General features: G+C 38.5%; 1 protein-coding gene across 4 annotated transcripts in view; it reads left to right on the forward strand.

The window, feature by feature from the left end:
- Window positions 1-14,410, forward strand: part of LOC127413399 (MORC family CW-type zinc finger protein 3-like) — a 212,894-nt gene that overhangs the window by 13,585 nt on the left and 184,899 nt on the right. For 2 of the 4 annotated variants that reach the window (XR_007892582.1, XR_007892581.1), the window contains exons 7-17: window positions 438-566; window positions 1,004-1,123; window positions 1,647-1,750; window positions 2,707-2,859; window positions 3,680-3,799; window positions 4,235-4,309; window positions 4,439-4,478; window positions 6,598-6,761; window positions 7,817-8,444; window positions 11,415-11,680; window positions 11,934-13,176. Coding sequence is in view for 1 of the 4 variants with exons in the window: in XM_051650538.1 (XP_051506498.1) it covers window positions 438-566; window positions 1,004-1,123; window positions 1,647-1,750; window positions 2,707-2,859; window positions 3,680-3,799; window positions 4,235-4,309; window positions 4,439-4,478; window positions 6,598-6,761; window positions 7,817-8,444; window positions 11,415-11,680; window positions 11,934-12,087 (1,953 nt within the window). In the remaining 3 variants the exon portion in view is untranslated. Of the gene's footprint in view, window positions 1-437; window positions 567-1,003; window positions 1,124-1,646; window positions 1,751-2,706; window positions 2,860-3,679; window positions 3,800-4,234; window positions 4,310-4,438; window positions 4,479-6,597; window positions 6,762-7,816; window positions 8,445-11,414; window positions 11,681-11,933; window positions 14,352-14,410 lie in introns of those variants that run through there. The other 2 variants (XR_007892580.1, XM_051650538.1) reach the window with 2 other exon arrangements.

The following is a 14,410-nucleotide window of genomic DNA, read 5'->3' on the forward strand; positions in this document are numbered from 1 at the left end:
AATGGCATACATAAATATTTGCTGAGAAAGCCCCTCAAATAACAATAATTCAATATATAATGATTAAATAATTTTAAATAGTTATATTTAGATAATTATAAATATATATATATATATATATATATATATATATATATATTATAAAAAAATAATACAGAAAATGTAAATGCATTACATAATTTAGGCACACAAGTTAAGCATTAAAAACGTTTTTGGTTGCAGTTGTTGCAATATTCCTTATGTTCTGTGAACATGATTAATTTTTTAACATGTTATTTTTTATATAACGAATCACACTGAATTAATGCGTTAAATCAACAGCCCTAGTTTTATTTGTTATTTTACGTTTTATTTGATTCTTTATCATATGACCCCTTTAAGATCAGTAAAACAGACTGAAATACAAATACAAAATTAATCTCTCTCTTTCATTGCAGGCATATCTCAGTATCCTTTACCTAAAGCCCAGGACTCAAATCATTCTGCGACAGAAGAAAGTTCAGACTAAACTAGTTGCTAAGAGTCTGTCCATGATTGAGAATGACGTCTATAAACCTCATTTCATCGTATCCTTTTTACTGACCTCAAAATCTGAAGTTACTGTACGACTTTAGCCTGCAATAGAAATCCTGTTTCTTTGCATAACAGGTTTTAAGCATGGAATTTGCCACTATAGGATTATTTTCCTATCTTTTCCTCATGCCATTCCAAACAATATGGACTTGGAATGATTGGAGTTGAGTGCATAAGTTGTATAGACTACTTTTATAGTACTTTCATTGCGCTTTTTGGTCTTTAAGCTTGACAGACCCTGGTCACAAAATGCTTTTATTAAATGGAAAAAGCAGCTTGGATTCTTCTAAATATCTTATTTTGTGTTCTACAGAAGCAAGAAAGTCGTACAGACTTGGAACCACATGAGGCATGAGTAAATGTTGACTGAATTAAAATTTTTGGGTGAACGATTCCTTTAGGAGTGTTTTCTTTAAATGCTACCACTCAGAATGAGAGAGTGAAGATCACATTTGGATTCAACAGGAAAAATAAGGAGCTTTTTGGCATTATGATGTACCATAAAAACAGACTGATAAAGGCCTATGAGAAAGTGGGCTGCCAAATCAAGGTATTAGATAAAACATATTCAAAATCAAACTATAACTGACCGGGGGTCTGGGTAGCTCAGCGAGTAAAGACGCTGACTATCACCCCTGGATCCAGGGTGTGCTGAGTGACTCCAGCCAGGTCTCCTAAGCAACCAGATTGGCCCGGTTGCTAGGGAGGGTAGAGTCACATGGGATAACCTCCTCGTGGTCGCTATAATGTGGTTCTCGCTCTCGGTGGGGCGCGTGGTGAGTTGTGCGTGGATGCCGCGGAGAATAGCATGAAGCCTCCACGTGCACTAGGTCTCTGCGGTAACGCGCTCAACAAGCCACATGATAAGATGCGCGGATTGACGGTGTCAGACGCGGAGGCAACTGAGATTCATCCTCCGCCACCCGGATTGAGGCGAGTCACTACGCCACCACGAGGACTTAGAGCACATTGGGAATTGGGCATTCCAAATTGGGGAGAAAAGGGGAGAAAAATAAAAAAAATGACCTAGGAAGTATCAGCGTGTCTCATCTCTTCCTGTGTTTCTTCTTAAGTCATCAGGTCTAAGGTCAGGGGTCGGAGTCATTGGAGTGATTGAGTGCAACTTCCTCAAGCCTGCTCACAACAAGCAGGATTTTGAGTACACGAAAGAGTACAGGTGCATTTCAGGAGTTCTGCCGCTCACCTCAAACTTTATCATACAACACTACAGCAATGGCAACTGGCTCAGATGACCCCTTATTTGAATTATGGGCTGACATTCTCACTAAATTCAAATCTCCTGCCACAGGGAAACGTCCTTTTGTGACATTGAATATTGTTGTACTGCTGGTCAAAACAACTAATGAGTACAGAGATACCATTATGAGTGGAAGAAATTTCAGTGCATTGTTTTGTTTATTATTATTTCATATTTTGAAAAAAATTATATGAAATTATATAGAAGTAATTTTAGATAATTTAAATATAGGATTAAAAAAATAATTTGATATGTTATTTATTCATATTTTTTTAATGAGTTACCAATATAAGTGTACAAAATTTCTTGCAATTATTACATTTTTTATCTGATAAAAATAATAATTTCATATTTAATATTTTATGATTATTAATTTTTTTATATTTCATTGCATTTTTTATTAGTTACTAATATATTGTCAAGAAACTTCAGTGCATTTCCTTTACATTTTCATTTTATAAAAAAATATTTTATATGTTTAATATAAGAATATTTTAAATAATTTAATTTCGTTTTTAATTTTATTCTTTTAAAAAAATATTTCTGATTTCTTAGAGTTACCAATATATTTTAAGTGAATTACATTTTTGTATTAAACATATATATATATATAATTTTTTTTAAATTCATTTTACATAAATCAAAAAATATTTTTTATATTAAAAAAAAATATTTGTTAAATCTAACTTTATATTTTTATATATTATTCATATTTAATCATTTTTATTTTTCAGCAGGTTTACACATTTCTGTGTAGGTTTTAATTGTATTTACATTGTGATGTAATTATTTATTTCACATTTTTAATTTAACATTTCATCAATATTTTTTTTAAATAATTTAATTAATTGCACTAACTCAATTTTATCTCATAGACTCACTCTTGCTGCACTTGGTCTCAAACTGAACGACTATTGGCGTGAAAAGAAGGAAAAGAAAGCAAAAGAGAGAGAGATTCAGGCCTTAGAGAGAAAAAACAAAGAGGGTGACACGGAGGAAGAGGAGGAAGAGGATGAGGAAGAGGAAGTGTACGTTTGATTTACTCTGAACCATTTCACACAGACGTTAATCAAGTGCTGTGAAAATAGTTCTCTCGTACATGCTCTGCTCTGCTGGTGAGATTTCAACAGCCTGTCAGTCAGATGGACAGAAAAACACCGGCTTCTCTGAAGCATGTGTTTGTGAGTTAAAAATGAGAGATGGTGCAACTTAGCTTGCTAAAAACTGACTGACAATTTTTCTGTTAGACCACAAACCTCACACATGTATGCATCAGAGAAACCACACACACACACACACACACACACACATATATGTAAAGGCTTTTGTGATAGAGGCAGAGACGGGCGACAGTGAGAAACTTGATCTGTTATCAAGTACTACACAGCTGATGTGATAGTATGGTTTTTATAGTCGGCACACCTGTGTGTGTGTGTGTGTGTGTGTAAACGATACTTGAAACAATGTTACACACTGAATCGAACAAAAATGTGTTTTACTTTTCATTTTAAAGTTTGTATTGGTGTGACACTAGCATCACCAAAAGGAATAGCAAAATAATTATTGTTTTTAAACAGGTTTCCTGAACACTCCCCATCTGCCATTGTTCAAACACCAAGAAAATATGTACTAGCACCACAGAACCACAGTGTTACACTTCATGGGGAAGTCCACCTACAAATGGCTTATTTATAGTTGACTATGCATATTAAGCATAGAAAAAAAATGACACTCTTCAGCTTCAAATGTATTACATTTTGTCTTTAAATATCTCCATGCGACCCATGAATAAGAAACTCATAAAAGATCAGATTGAGCTGCTGTACTGATGGTTTTCCTCTCTCTCAGTGATGTGTCATGGATTCAATGTGAAGAGTGTTTGAAATGGAGAGGAGTCGCCACTCACCTGTTTGCTGGAAAGGTACCTGATCCGTTCAGGTGCAGCATGCATCCAATAGCACACTTAAGGTGAGTCTGCCATCTGATTAAATCTTTCAATCAAATGGCATGTTTGGAATGGCACACCATTTTACTTCTCTATTTGTAGTGTGTATACTGTGCATAACATACACATTTTCTGTATGCAAAATAGCCGTATGACCTACTACATTTGCCAACAATCAGACCATATGTTGTGCTTTGCATCCCACAATGCAGTGCGCTCAACATGACCTTCCAATTACCATGAACTGGAAGTAATATCAAATGTGATTAACACAACAGAGATAGCTACATATATATATATATACACATTTCAGTGTATTATTTTATTTTATAAAAAATACAACTGAAATGTTGAAATGTGTTCAGTATACAATAAATACCGTACTAGTATTCCATTCCAAACATATATGTTTTTTATGGTACTTGACTCACTTATTACTGGGATCTTGTTTTTTGTAGGAGCTGTTTGGTACCGGAGAATACAGAAGAGGACGCTGATGTCACACCTAGCTATGAAAAAACATTAAAAAAACAGTTAAGATTGTACAAGTGTGGAATCACATCCTAAATTCTCAAATTCTAGTGCAAATTCACATTCACACTTCTGTGTGTGTGTAAAGTGTGTAATAACTGTTGTTTGTTACCTTTGGCGTGTGTGTGCAGGGAAAATGCCTCGGTTAAGAGAAGAGGAAGATCATTGGAGGTATATACTGTACCAGATGATGAAGTCTTTGTGTTTAATGACAGGAATCAGACAAGTTTTGAATGACCATTTCATAGCAGTGTCAGGGTGTGATGACCTACAGTGGTCTTCAGTTAAGTGTGTGTGTGTGGCTGTCTTCATTTGAATGTGGGCAGACATGACAAATAATGTGTAGTTGTATAAATGCTTACACTAAAAACATGCTACTTTTTCCGACATGTAGCCATGTTGCGTGACAAAAAGGAACATCACAGTTTTTGTCATATTGAATTGCACATGCAGCTTTACAGCCAAGTGAACTGCATCAATAATCAAAAGCACTTTTACTCAATTTTATTAAGCTTATTCAAGTCAGTTTGAAATTTCATTGAACAAATTGACTTCCTAATTTCTGTGCCATATAAATACTGCTCTGATTGTATAAAATAATATATAAAATAATTTATATATATATACACACACACATACACACAGTGGCAAGAAAAAGTATGTGAACCCTTTGGAATTAGCTGGTTTTCTGCTTTAATTGGTCATAAAATGAGATCTCATCTTCATTAAAGTCAAGTAAAGACAAGTATAGACAAACACAATGTGCTTAAGCTAACAACACACAAACAATTACAATCTTTCATGTCTTTATTGAATGCATTCCATTAAACATTTACAGTGCTGTAGAAAAAGTAATTGAACCCTTGGATTTAATAACTGGTCAATCCTCCTTGAGCAGCAATAACCTCAACCAAGCGTTTCCAGAAGCTGCGGATTAGACCTGCACAACGTTCAGAAGGAATTTTGGACCATTCTTCCTCGCAGAACTGCTTCAGCTCAGCCATATTCTTAGGATGTCTGGTGTGAACGGCTCAGTATCTCTATTGGGTTAAGGTCTGGGCTCTGACTGGGACACTCCAAAAGGTGGATTTCCTTTTTTTGAAGCCATTCTGTAGTGGATTTACTTTGATGTTTGGGGTTATTTTCCTGCTGCATCACCCAACTTCTACTGAGGCTTCAGCTGGCACACAGCCACCCTGACATTATCCTGAAGGATATCTTGATAAACTTTAAAATAAAATTAATTTTTCCCTCGAGATGGCAAGCGGTCCAGGCCCTCAAATCATGATGCTCCCTCCACAGTACTTCACCGTTGGGATGATGTTTTCATGTTGGAATGCAGTGCCCTTTTTATGCCATACGTATTGCTGCGTGTTCTTCCCAAACAATTAAACCTTAATTTCATCAGTCTACAAAACATTTTCACAGTCATTGAGCATTCTGCGGTGTGTCCTTTGAGTCATCTTGGCTGGACGGCCACTTCTAGTGAGAGTACCCATAGTACTAAATCATCTCCATTTATAGACAGTTTGTCTAACTGTGGACAGATGAATATCTAAGCTCTTCAAGATAACTTTCAAACCCTTTCCAGCTCTATGCAATGCAACATTTCTTGATTGTAGGTCTTTTGAGATCTCTTTTTAGCGAGGTATGGTCCACGTCAGCAGATGCTTCTTGTGAATAGCAAACTCAAAAAGTATGAGTGCTTTTTATAAGTTAAAGTAGCTCTAACCCACACCTCCAATCTCGTTTCATTAATTGGATGCCAGGTTTGCCAACTCCTGACTCTAATTAGCTTTTGTTGACATCATTAGCCTAGGGGTTCACATACTTTTTCTAACCCACACTGTGAATTTTTTAATGATGTATTTAATACATACAAGAACAATACAATAATTTTTGTGTTATTAGTCGAAACAGATTGTGTTTGTTCATTAGGGTGACTTAAGACAAATTTATAAATAAATGCAAGTAATTCCAAAGGGTTCACAAGCTTGTCTTGCCACTGAATATATCTTCTTAGTTTCAGAATTTGATATATATTTTTGTAATTATCTCTTTAAATATCTTCACTCTTGCTAGTTATGTTTTGTTTCAAATTAACTTTTCAAATTAGTAGCCTGACTGTAGTTTAAATACTTTATGATTATCTTGGAGGTTGGCAAGCTATAGTTTCAAATTAGTTTTTCAAAACTGATATGAAACATCCCTTCTCATTTTGGAGTTTGACACATTGTTTTCACCTCAACTGATAGTGTGTGTGTGTGTGTGTGTGTGTGTGTGTATGTAGATGAGTAAAAGCCCGGTGCGTCCTCTCTGTAGAGGACTATCTGATCCTGCATCAGACACCAAACAGGATGAGGTCATGGTTACTATGGCGATAGATTCACATTATACAGATGAGGATGGAGTCAATGTTGCCGCTACTGATGAGGAGTCTTTACCCTCTCCGAGGTCTGACGGACACAGAATATAACCATTTACATACATTTATTAGTAGTGCTTGCTAAGGCAACCATACTTTTGAAATAGCTCACTGTCAGGCCAAAAACAGACTCTTGTGCAAGTACACAAATGCAGATGTGAATGCTTGTCCAACGAATTGCAAGTATGCAACTTAACGTTTTTTTGCGTTGCTGTGGCAGTATCAAACCTCAGTACTCAGGGGGTGATAGAGTTTCCTTTAAAATATCTGTGCTTTTAAACAAGATGTGTTTTTATTCAGGTAGCTAGTTAAAAAAAGCTATACACATATAGTAGTTCAGGGATTGCGAGGGAACCGCAGGGAATTCCTGAGATTGTGAAGAGGTTGCGAATAGAAATATGACTGGCATTTATCAAATTTTAACATTGTTTGCCCTGTAGTCCTGAAATGCAGTCTGTGCTGGTGGTGGTTGACTACCGTTAACCACTCGTGTGAGTTTCGTGGCTGAAACTCTTAAAATATAATGTATAACTTCCTAAAAAAATTCTAAGTAACGGGAACATTTCCCCTCACCTCAAGTTTTAATGGTTGCTAAAGCTCTTTTTTAGCTTTTATGAAGTCATTTTTCATTATTGAAAATTATTGAAATCATATCAAGATATCAAGTGTACATACATTAATGGAATGAATTGAAATGTTTATAAAGTTTTAGCGAAGTGACTGTACCTAACCTGAAAGAGGAAAAAGGTGTTTACATTAATACCTGCTATAGTGCCCCTTGCAGTGGTGGCAACTTGTGTTATGTTATGAATTGCATGATGATACATTTCAAAATACAACGATGCATAAAATTGAGCTTGTGTAGCTAGAAACATCTGCCATCACATACTTGCATAGAGAATGTTTCAGGCCTTAGGGTTAGGAAATTGAACAAACCCCTAACACCGAGTTAACCTTGTCGGACACTTTTAGCCTGTGTGAACACTCCCTTTTGGGAGTTTATAAAGGTGTGACTCACACATCACACATATGTTATTTTCCCATGTAAAGTTTATAATGTTTTACTTGCCCACTCATTTTATAGAAAAAGAAGAAAAGAAACATGTTCGCATGTTGAAAAGGGCAATAAGTCACCAAATCGTGCTGGAACTCCAGAACTCCTCCTTGAGGGAGACACAGAAACAACAGACCAAATAAACGAAACAGAAACAAATAGCACCACAACATCACCTCTAGATATGCTGGTGCTGGAGGACAATATTCAGCCAGAACCCTCAGTACTTGAGAGTCCTGTGGAGCCACAGATTTCTCAGGGGCCACCACAGCCCAAAGATCAGCCCAGAATCCCCCCTCACCCTCTCTCGCCCCACACCTCTATGACCATGGCTCAGACCGTTGTCGTCACCCCTCTAAGCCGCTCAGGATTTCAGCCTATTTCACCATTGCCGACGGACGGCTCGGACCGCACGGCTCTTACTCAGAGACTTGCTCAACTCGAGCGGGAAGCCAAACGCTTAAAAAGAATCCTGGGCGCCCTTGAGCCCATGACAGAGGTTGCCATGGTAACAGAGGGTGAAGTAGGCGGGCCATCTGATGCCACCACAAATGGACGACTTGCACAAAATGGAGATTCAGTGTCATGTGACCAAAATGTGGAAAGATTGACCCCCATGACAAATGAGTCCAGGGGCGAGGAACTCTCAGTTTGTCTGGTAAGACAGTCATTGTTAAATATCAAAAACATACAATGTGTAGTTTCAATGCTAGTTTTTCTGAATTTAACTGAATACAGAAGAAAACGAGGCCTTGAGGGTCAGAAGAACAGTACGGACAATGGGCCTCATTCATGAAACAAGACCAGAATCAGAATGGGTTTTATTGCCAAGTATGCTTACACATACAAGGAATTTGTCTTGGTGACAGAAGCTTCCAGTGCACAAACAATACAACAAGACAGAGATAATAATAAAAAAAATATATATATATATATGTAGAATAAAAACGTTCTACTAGAATAGAAAATATATGACCAAAAAATAAATAAAAAGAAAAAACATTTACATTTATACATTTGGCAGACGCTTTTATCCAAAGCGACTTACAAAAGAGGAAAACATAAGCGAATAATCTTAAGCAGACAGTAGTAAGAGCAGTGTGAAGTTTACTGCTGCTTCAAATGTTCCACCATCATCCCTGTCCCAAAGAAACCCCAAATCACAGGACTTAATGACTACAGACCTGTTGCTCTGACGTCTGTGGTCATGAAGTCATTTGAGAGACTGGTGTTGGCCCACCTGAAGGACATCACTGGACCCTTTCTGGATCCCCTTTAATTTGCTTATTGAGCATACAGGTGTGTGGATGCAGTCAACATAGGATTGCATCATATGCTGCAACATCTGGATAGACCAGGGACATATGCAAGAATCCTTTTCGGCTTTCAACACCATCATCCCAGCTATTCTCCGGACTAAATTAAACCAACTTTCTGTTCCCATCTCTATCTGTCAGTGGATCACCAGCTTTCTGACAGATAGGCAGCAGTTAGTGAGACTAGGAAAATTCACTTCCAGCACATGTATGATCAGCACTGGTGCCCCCCAGGGATGTGTGCTCTCCCCACTACTCTTTTCCCTATACACAAATGCATGATGCAATCCTATGTTGACTGCATCATCCACAGACCTGTTTGCTTGATAAGCAGGGATGATAGTGGAGCGTTTGAAGCAGCAGTAAACTTCACACTGCTCCAGTGGTTGCTCTTTTGATATATATGTACAAATACAAATCTGTTATATACAGATGTGCAAGGGAATGTAATGGCAGAAGAAGTAGGATATGTTGGATAAATATAAAAAGACTAAGCTATGTATTGCACATAATTATGTGGGGCAGTGTTAACTGTTCATGAGATGGATAGCCTGAGGGGAAAAAATTGTTCTTGTGCCTGATGGTTCTGGTGCTCAGAGCTCTGTAGCGCCAGCCAGAAGGCAACAGTTCAAAAAGGTAGTGGGCTGGGTGAGTGGGGTCCAGATTGATTTTTCCAGCCTTTTTCCTCACTCTGGAAGTGTACAGTTCTTGAAGGGGGGGGGGGGCAGGGGGCAACCAATAATCCTCTCAGCAGTCCAAACTCTCCGTTGTAGTCTTCTGATTTCGTAGCTGAACCAAACCAGACAGTTATTAAAGTGCAGAGGACAGACTCAATGACTGCTGAGTAGAACTGTATCAGCAGCGCCTGTGGCAGGTTGAGCTTCCTCAACTGGCAAAGGAAGTACAACCTCTGCTGGGCCTTTTTCACAATGAGTCAATGTGGGTCTCCCACTTCAGGTCCTGTGAGATGGTAGTGCCCAGGAACCTGAATAACTCCACTGCTGCCACAGTGCTGTTCAGAATGGTGAGCTGGGTCAATGTTGGGGTGTTCCTCCTAAAGTCCACAATCATCTCCACTATTTTGAGCATGTTCAGCTCAAGGTTGTTGTGACTGCACCAGACAGCCAGCTATTCAACCTCCCTTCTGTATGCAGACTCATCATCATCTTGGATGAGGCCGATGACTGTAGTGTTGTCTGCAAACTTCAGGAGCTTGACAGAGGGGTCCTTGGCGATGCAGTCATTTGTGTATAGGGAGAAGAGTAGTGGGGAGAGTACACATCCCTGGGGGGCACCAGTGCTGATCATACATGTGCTTGAAGTGAATTTTCCTAATCTCACTAACTGTTGCCTATCTGTCAGAAAGCTGGTGATCCACTGACAGATAGAGATGGGAACAGAAAGTTGGTTTAATTTAGTTCAGAGAATAGCTGGGATGATGGTGTTGAAAGCCGAAAAGGATTCTTGCATATGTCCCTGGTCCATCCAAATGTTGCAGGATATGATGCAATCCAATGTTGACTGCATCATCCACAGACCTGTTTGCTCGATAAGCAAATTAAAGGGGATCCAGAAAGGGTCCAGTGATGTCCTTCAGGTGGGCCAACACCAGTCTCTCAAATGACTTCATGACCACAGACGTCAGAGCAACAGGTCTGTAGTCATTGAGTCCTGTGATTTTGGGTTTCTTTGGGACAGGGATGATGGTGTAGCATTTGAAGCAGCAGTAAACTTCACATTGCTCCAGTGATCTATTGAAGATCAGTGTGAAGATGGGGGCCAGCTGGTCAGCACAGGATGTTAGACAAGTGGGTGAAACACCGTCTGGGCCCTGTGCTTTACTTGTCTTTTGTTTCCAGAAGACCCGGCACACCTCCTCTTCACAGATCGTAAGTGCAGGTTGAGTAGCAGGAGGGGGAGGGTGGTTGCAGGAGGTGTTGATGTTTGTGTGAAGTGAAGGTCAGAGTGGGTGTGGGGTGTGAGACTGGGCTTTTCAATTCGTAAGATTGTTTCAAATCAGCAGGCCTCATTTTCAAAGACCAGAAATGAAACAAGACTATAAAGTATTTCTGTGTAAATCGTTCATAAAAAAAAAAAAAACACCCTTACGTAAATTGACACATTTTAAATGCTAGTTTAGCTTTTCTGAATTTAACTAAAAATGGAGTGCCGCAGAAATCACGCATTTCACCTAAGAGCTCTATAAACATATGTTCAAACATTCAGAGAACATCTGAACAATTTTGAAACAATACAAGCATTTTAATGTTTACATTTCTCATTAAATCCAATTCTACTCATCTAATCTCTAGAAATCAGAGGAACAGGCAAACAGGCCCCCTGTGCAGCGAGGCAGTACTCCACCTGTCCAACAGGGAGCAGAAACGAGACCTAAAGACGAGCTGTACTGGAGTAAGACATTAATGAAACTCCAGAGTGAGAACCAGGCGTTATCAGATGATCTGAACAAGCTGAGAACTGAGAGAGACCAATTACTGAACCAAGTGAGACAAACCGAAAGAGAGACACATGAGAGGAGAGACCAGAGCACAAACACATCCAGTCATACTTATAATAGGTGTGTACAGGCGGCAAGTGATGAAGAAAAATATAAGTATTTTTCACATTCATTTTCTTCTTATGCATTTCAAGACTTCATGGTAGGTCTGTCTTGAAAGGTCTATACATTATCAATAAAAAAAAAATCTATTTCTGTATGGAGAAAATGAATAGGATTTTTACTTCTCTCTTCCTTTCTCACCTTTTATCTGTTCTAACATTTTTCTTTAAAGAAGCTGAACATATCTCTCTCCATTCTTCCTCTCCAACAGCAGTGTCACACTGGAAAGGTTGCGGTCTATCCGTCGGAATGTGGTGGCATTGCTCTCCTCCATTCTGCCAAACCTGGATATGCAGGGCATCAGCTATGACACCATTGATGTAGACAGCATCCTACAGCAGATCATTCAGGCCAATAACCTCTGATCCTGGAACAGTGATTATAGACAGGGGCTGGCCACCAATTAAAAAGAAAACGGTGATATTACTGCAGCATTGGGGCTAACACAAAAAGCATTACAATACAAAATGTACATTTAAAGTACATTTCATACAGCAGATTAAAGCTTCATTTCACACACAATCTATTTGAAAGCAGATGAAACCTCACAGTGGTTTTACAATCACATTAACAGAAATGTTCATATGCATGAGGGTATCGGGCCCTGTGACCTAAAGGAACAATTTTATGCATGTGACATTAATATACAATTGTGCTCAAAAGTTTGCATACCCTTGGAGAATTGGTAATATATGTACCATTTTTAAAGAAAACATGAGTGAGCAGGCAAAACACTTTTCTTTTATTTCTTATGGGATTCATATTCAACTGTAGGTTATAACGGAATGGCACAATCATAAAACAAAACATGGCAACAAAGAAAAACAATGAAATGACCCCTGTTCAAAAGTCTGCATACCCTTAGTTCTAAATACTGTGTATTGCCCCCTTTAGCATCAATGACAGCGTGCAGTCTTTTGTAATAGTTGTCTATGAGGCCCCAAATTCTTGCATGTGGTATAGCTGCCCATTCGTCTTGGCAAAATGCCTCCAGGTCATGCAGAGTCTTTGGTCGTCTTGCATGAACCGCACGTTTGTGATCTCCCCAGAGTGGCTCGATGATATTAAGGTCAGGAGACTGTGATGTCCACTCCAGAACCTTCACCTTTTTTCTGCTGTAACCACTGGAGGGTCAACTTGGCCTTGTGCTTAGGGTTATTGTCATACTGGAAAGTCCAAGAGCGTCCCATGCGCAGCTTTCATGCAGAAGAATGCAAATTGTCTGCCAGTATTTTCTGATAACATGCTGCATTCATCTTGCCATCAATTTTCACAAGATTCCCTGTGCCTTTAGAGCTCACACACCCCAAAAACATCAGTGAGCCACACCATGCTTCACAGTGGGGATGGTATTCTTTTCACTATAGGCCTTGTTGACCCCTCTCCAAACATAGCGCTTATGGTTGTGATCATAAAGCTCTATTTTGGTCTCATCACTCCAAAGGCGTGTCAAGGTGTTGTCGGGCATATTGTAACCGGGCTTTTTTGTGGCATTGGTACAGTAAAGGCTTCTTTCTGGCAACTCGACATTGCAGCTCATTTTTGTTCAAGTATCGTCGTATTGTGCTCCTTGAAACAACCACACCGTCTTTTTTCAGAGCAGCCTGTATTTCTCCTGAGGTTACCTGTGGGTTTTTATTTGTATCCTGAACAATTTTTCTGGCAGTTGTGGCCGAAATCTTTCTTGGTCTACCAGACCTTGGCTTGGTATCAAGAGATCCCTGAATTTTCCACTTCTTAATAAGTGATTGAACAGTACTGACTGACATTTTCAAGGCTTTGGATATCTTTTTATACCCTTTTCCATCTTTATAAAGTTCCATTACCTTGTTACGCAGGTCTTTTGACAGTTCTTTTCTGCTCCCCATGGCTCAGTATCTAGCCTGCTCAGTGCATCCACGTGAGAGCTAACAAACTCATTGACTATTTATACACAGACACTAATTGCAATTTAAAAAGCCACAGGTGTGGGAAATTAACCTTTAATTGCCATTTAAACCTGTGTGTGTCACCTTGTGTGTCAGTAACAAGGCCAAACATTCAAGTGTATGTAAACTTTTGATCAGGGCCATTTGGGTGATTTCTGTTATCATTATGATTTAAAAAGGAGCCAAACAACTATGTGATAATAAATGGCTTCATATGATCACTATCCAAAAAAAAAAAAGTTTTTTTTGCATGATCAGTCATATTTTCAAAATCAATGCCAAAATTTCACCATTTCTGCCAGGGTATGCAAACTTTTGAGCACAACTGTATCTATCATTTCTAAATCGATGCATGCATGAATCTCTTGCACACACACAAAAACACATGCTCACAGTCTATGCAGGTTAAATGACATTCACAATCATATCACAACCGACTGAGGTTTCACACAGAGTCACAAGCATTTGCCTCTGCACCTTTTCTGAAGCTCAAATGTATGCATCTATAAGCAGCTTTTGCTTGTATACATTTAAACCTACTGTTCTTTATACCATTAAGAGCTTATAATGCAAAAACATTTTTTTATATATCTTTTGTAGCAGAAATTTTTTATCATTGCACAACAGATTTAAATTTTTAACATGTATTGCATTTGTTTATCATATAATAAAGATCATCAGTGCTGTTTTTTTGAACGTTTTCTCTGCTTTCTCGCTATGTTGCATGTATTCAATCGTGAGAACAGTTACTTGGTCAACA

This window comes from Myxocyprinus asiaticus, chromosome 22 (genome assembly GCF_019703515.2).
Source record: "Myxocyprinus asiaticus isolate MX2 ecotype Aquarium Trade chromosome 22, UBuf_Myxa_2, whole genome shotgun sequence".
Classification (NCBI taxonomy): domain Eukaryota; kingdom Metazoa; phylum Chordata; class Actinopteri; order Cypriniformes; family Catostomidae; genus Myxocyprinus; species Myxocyprinus asiaticus.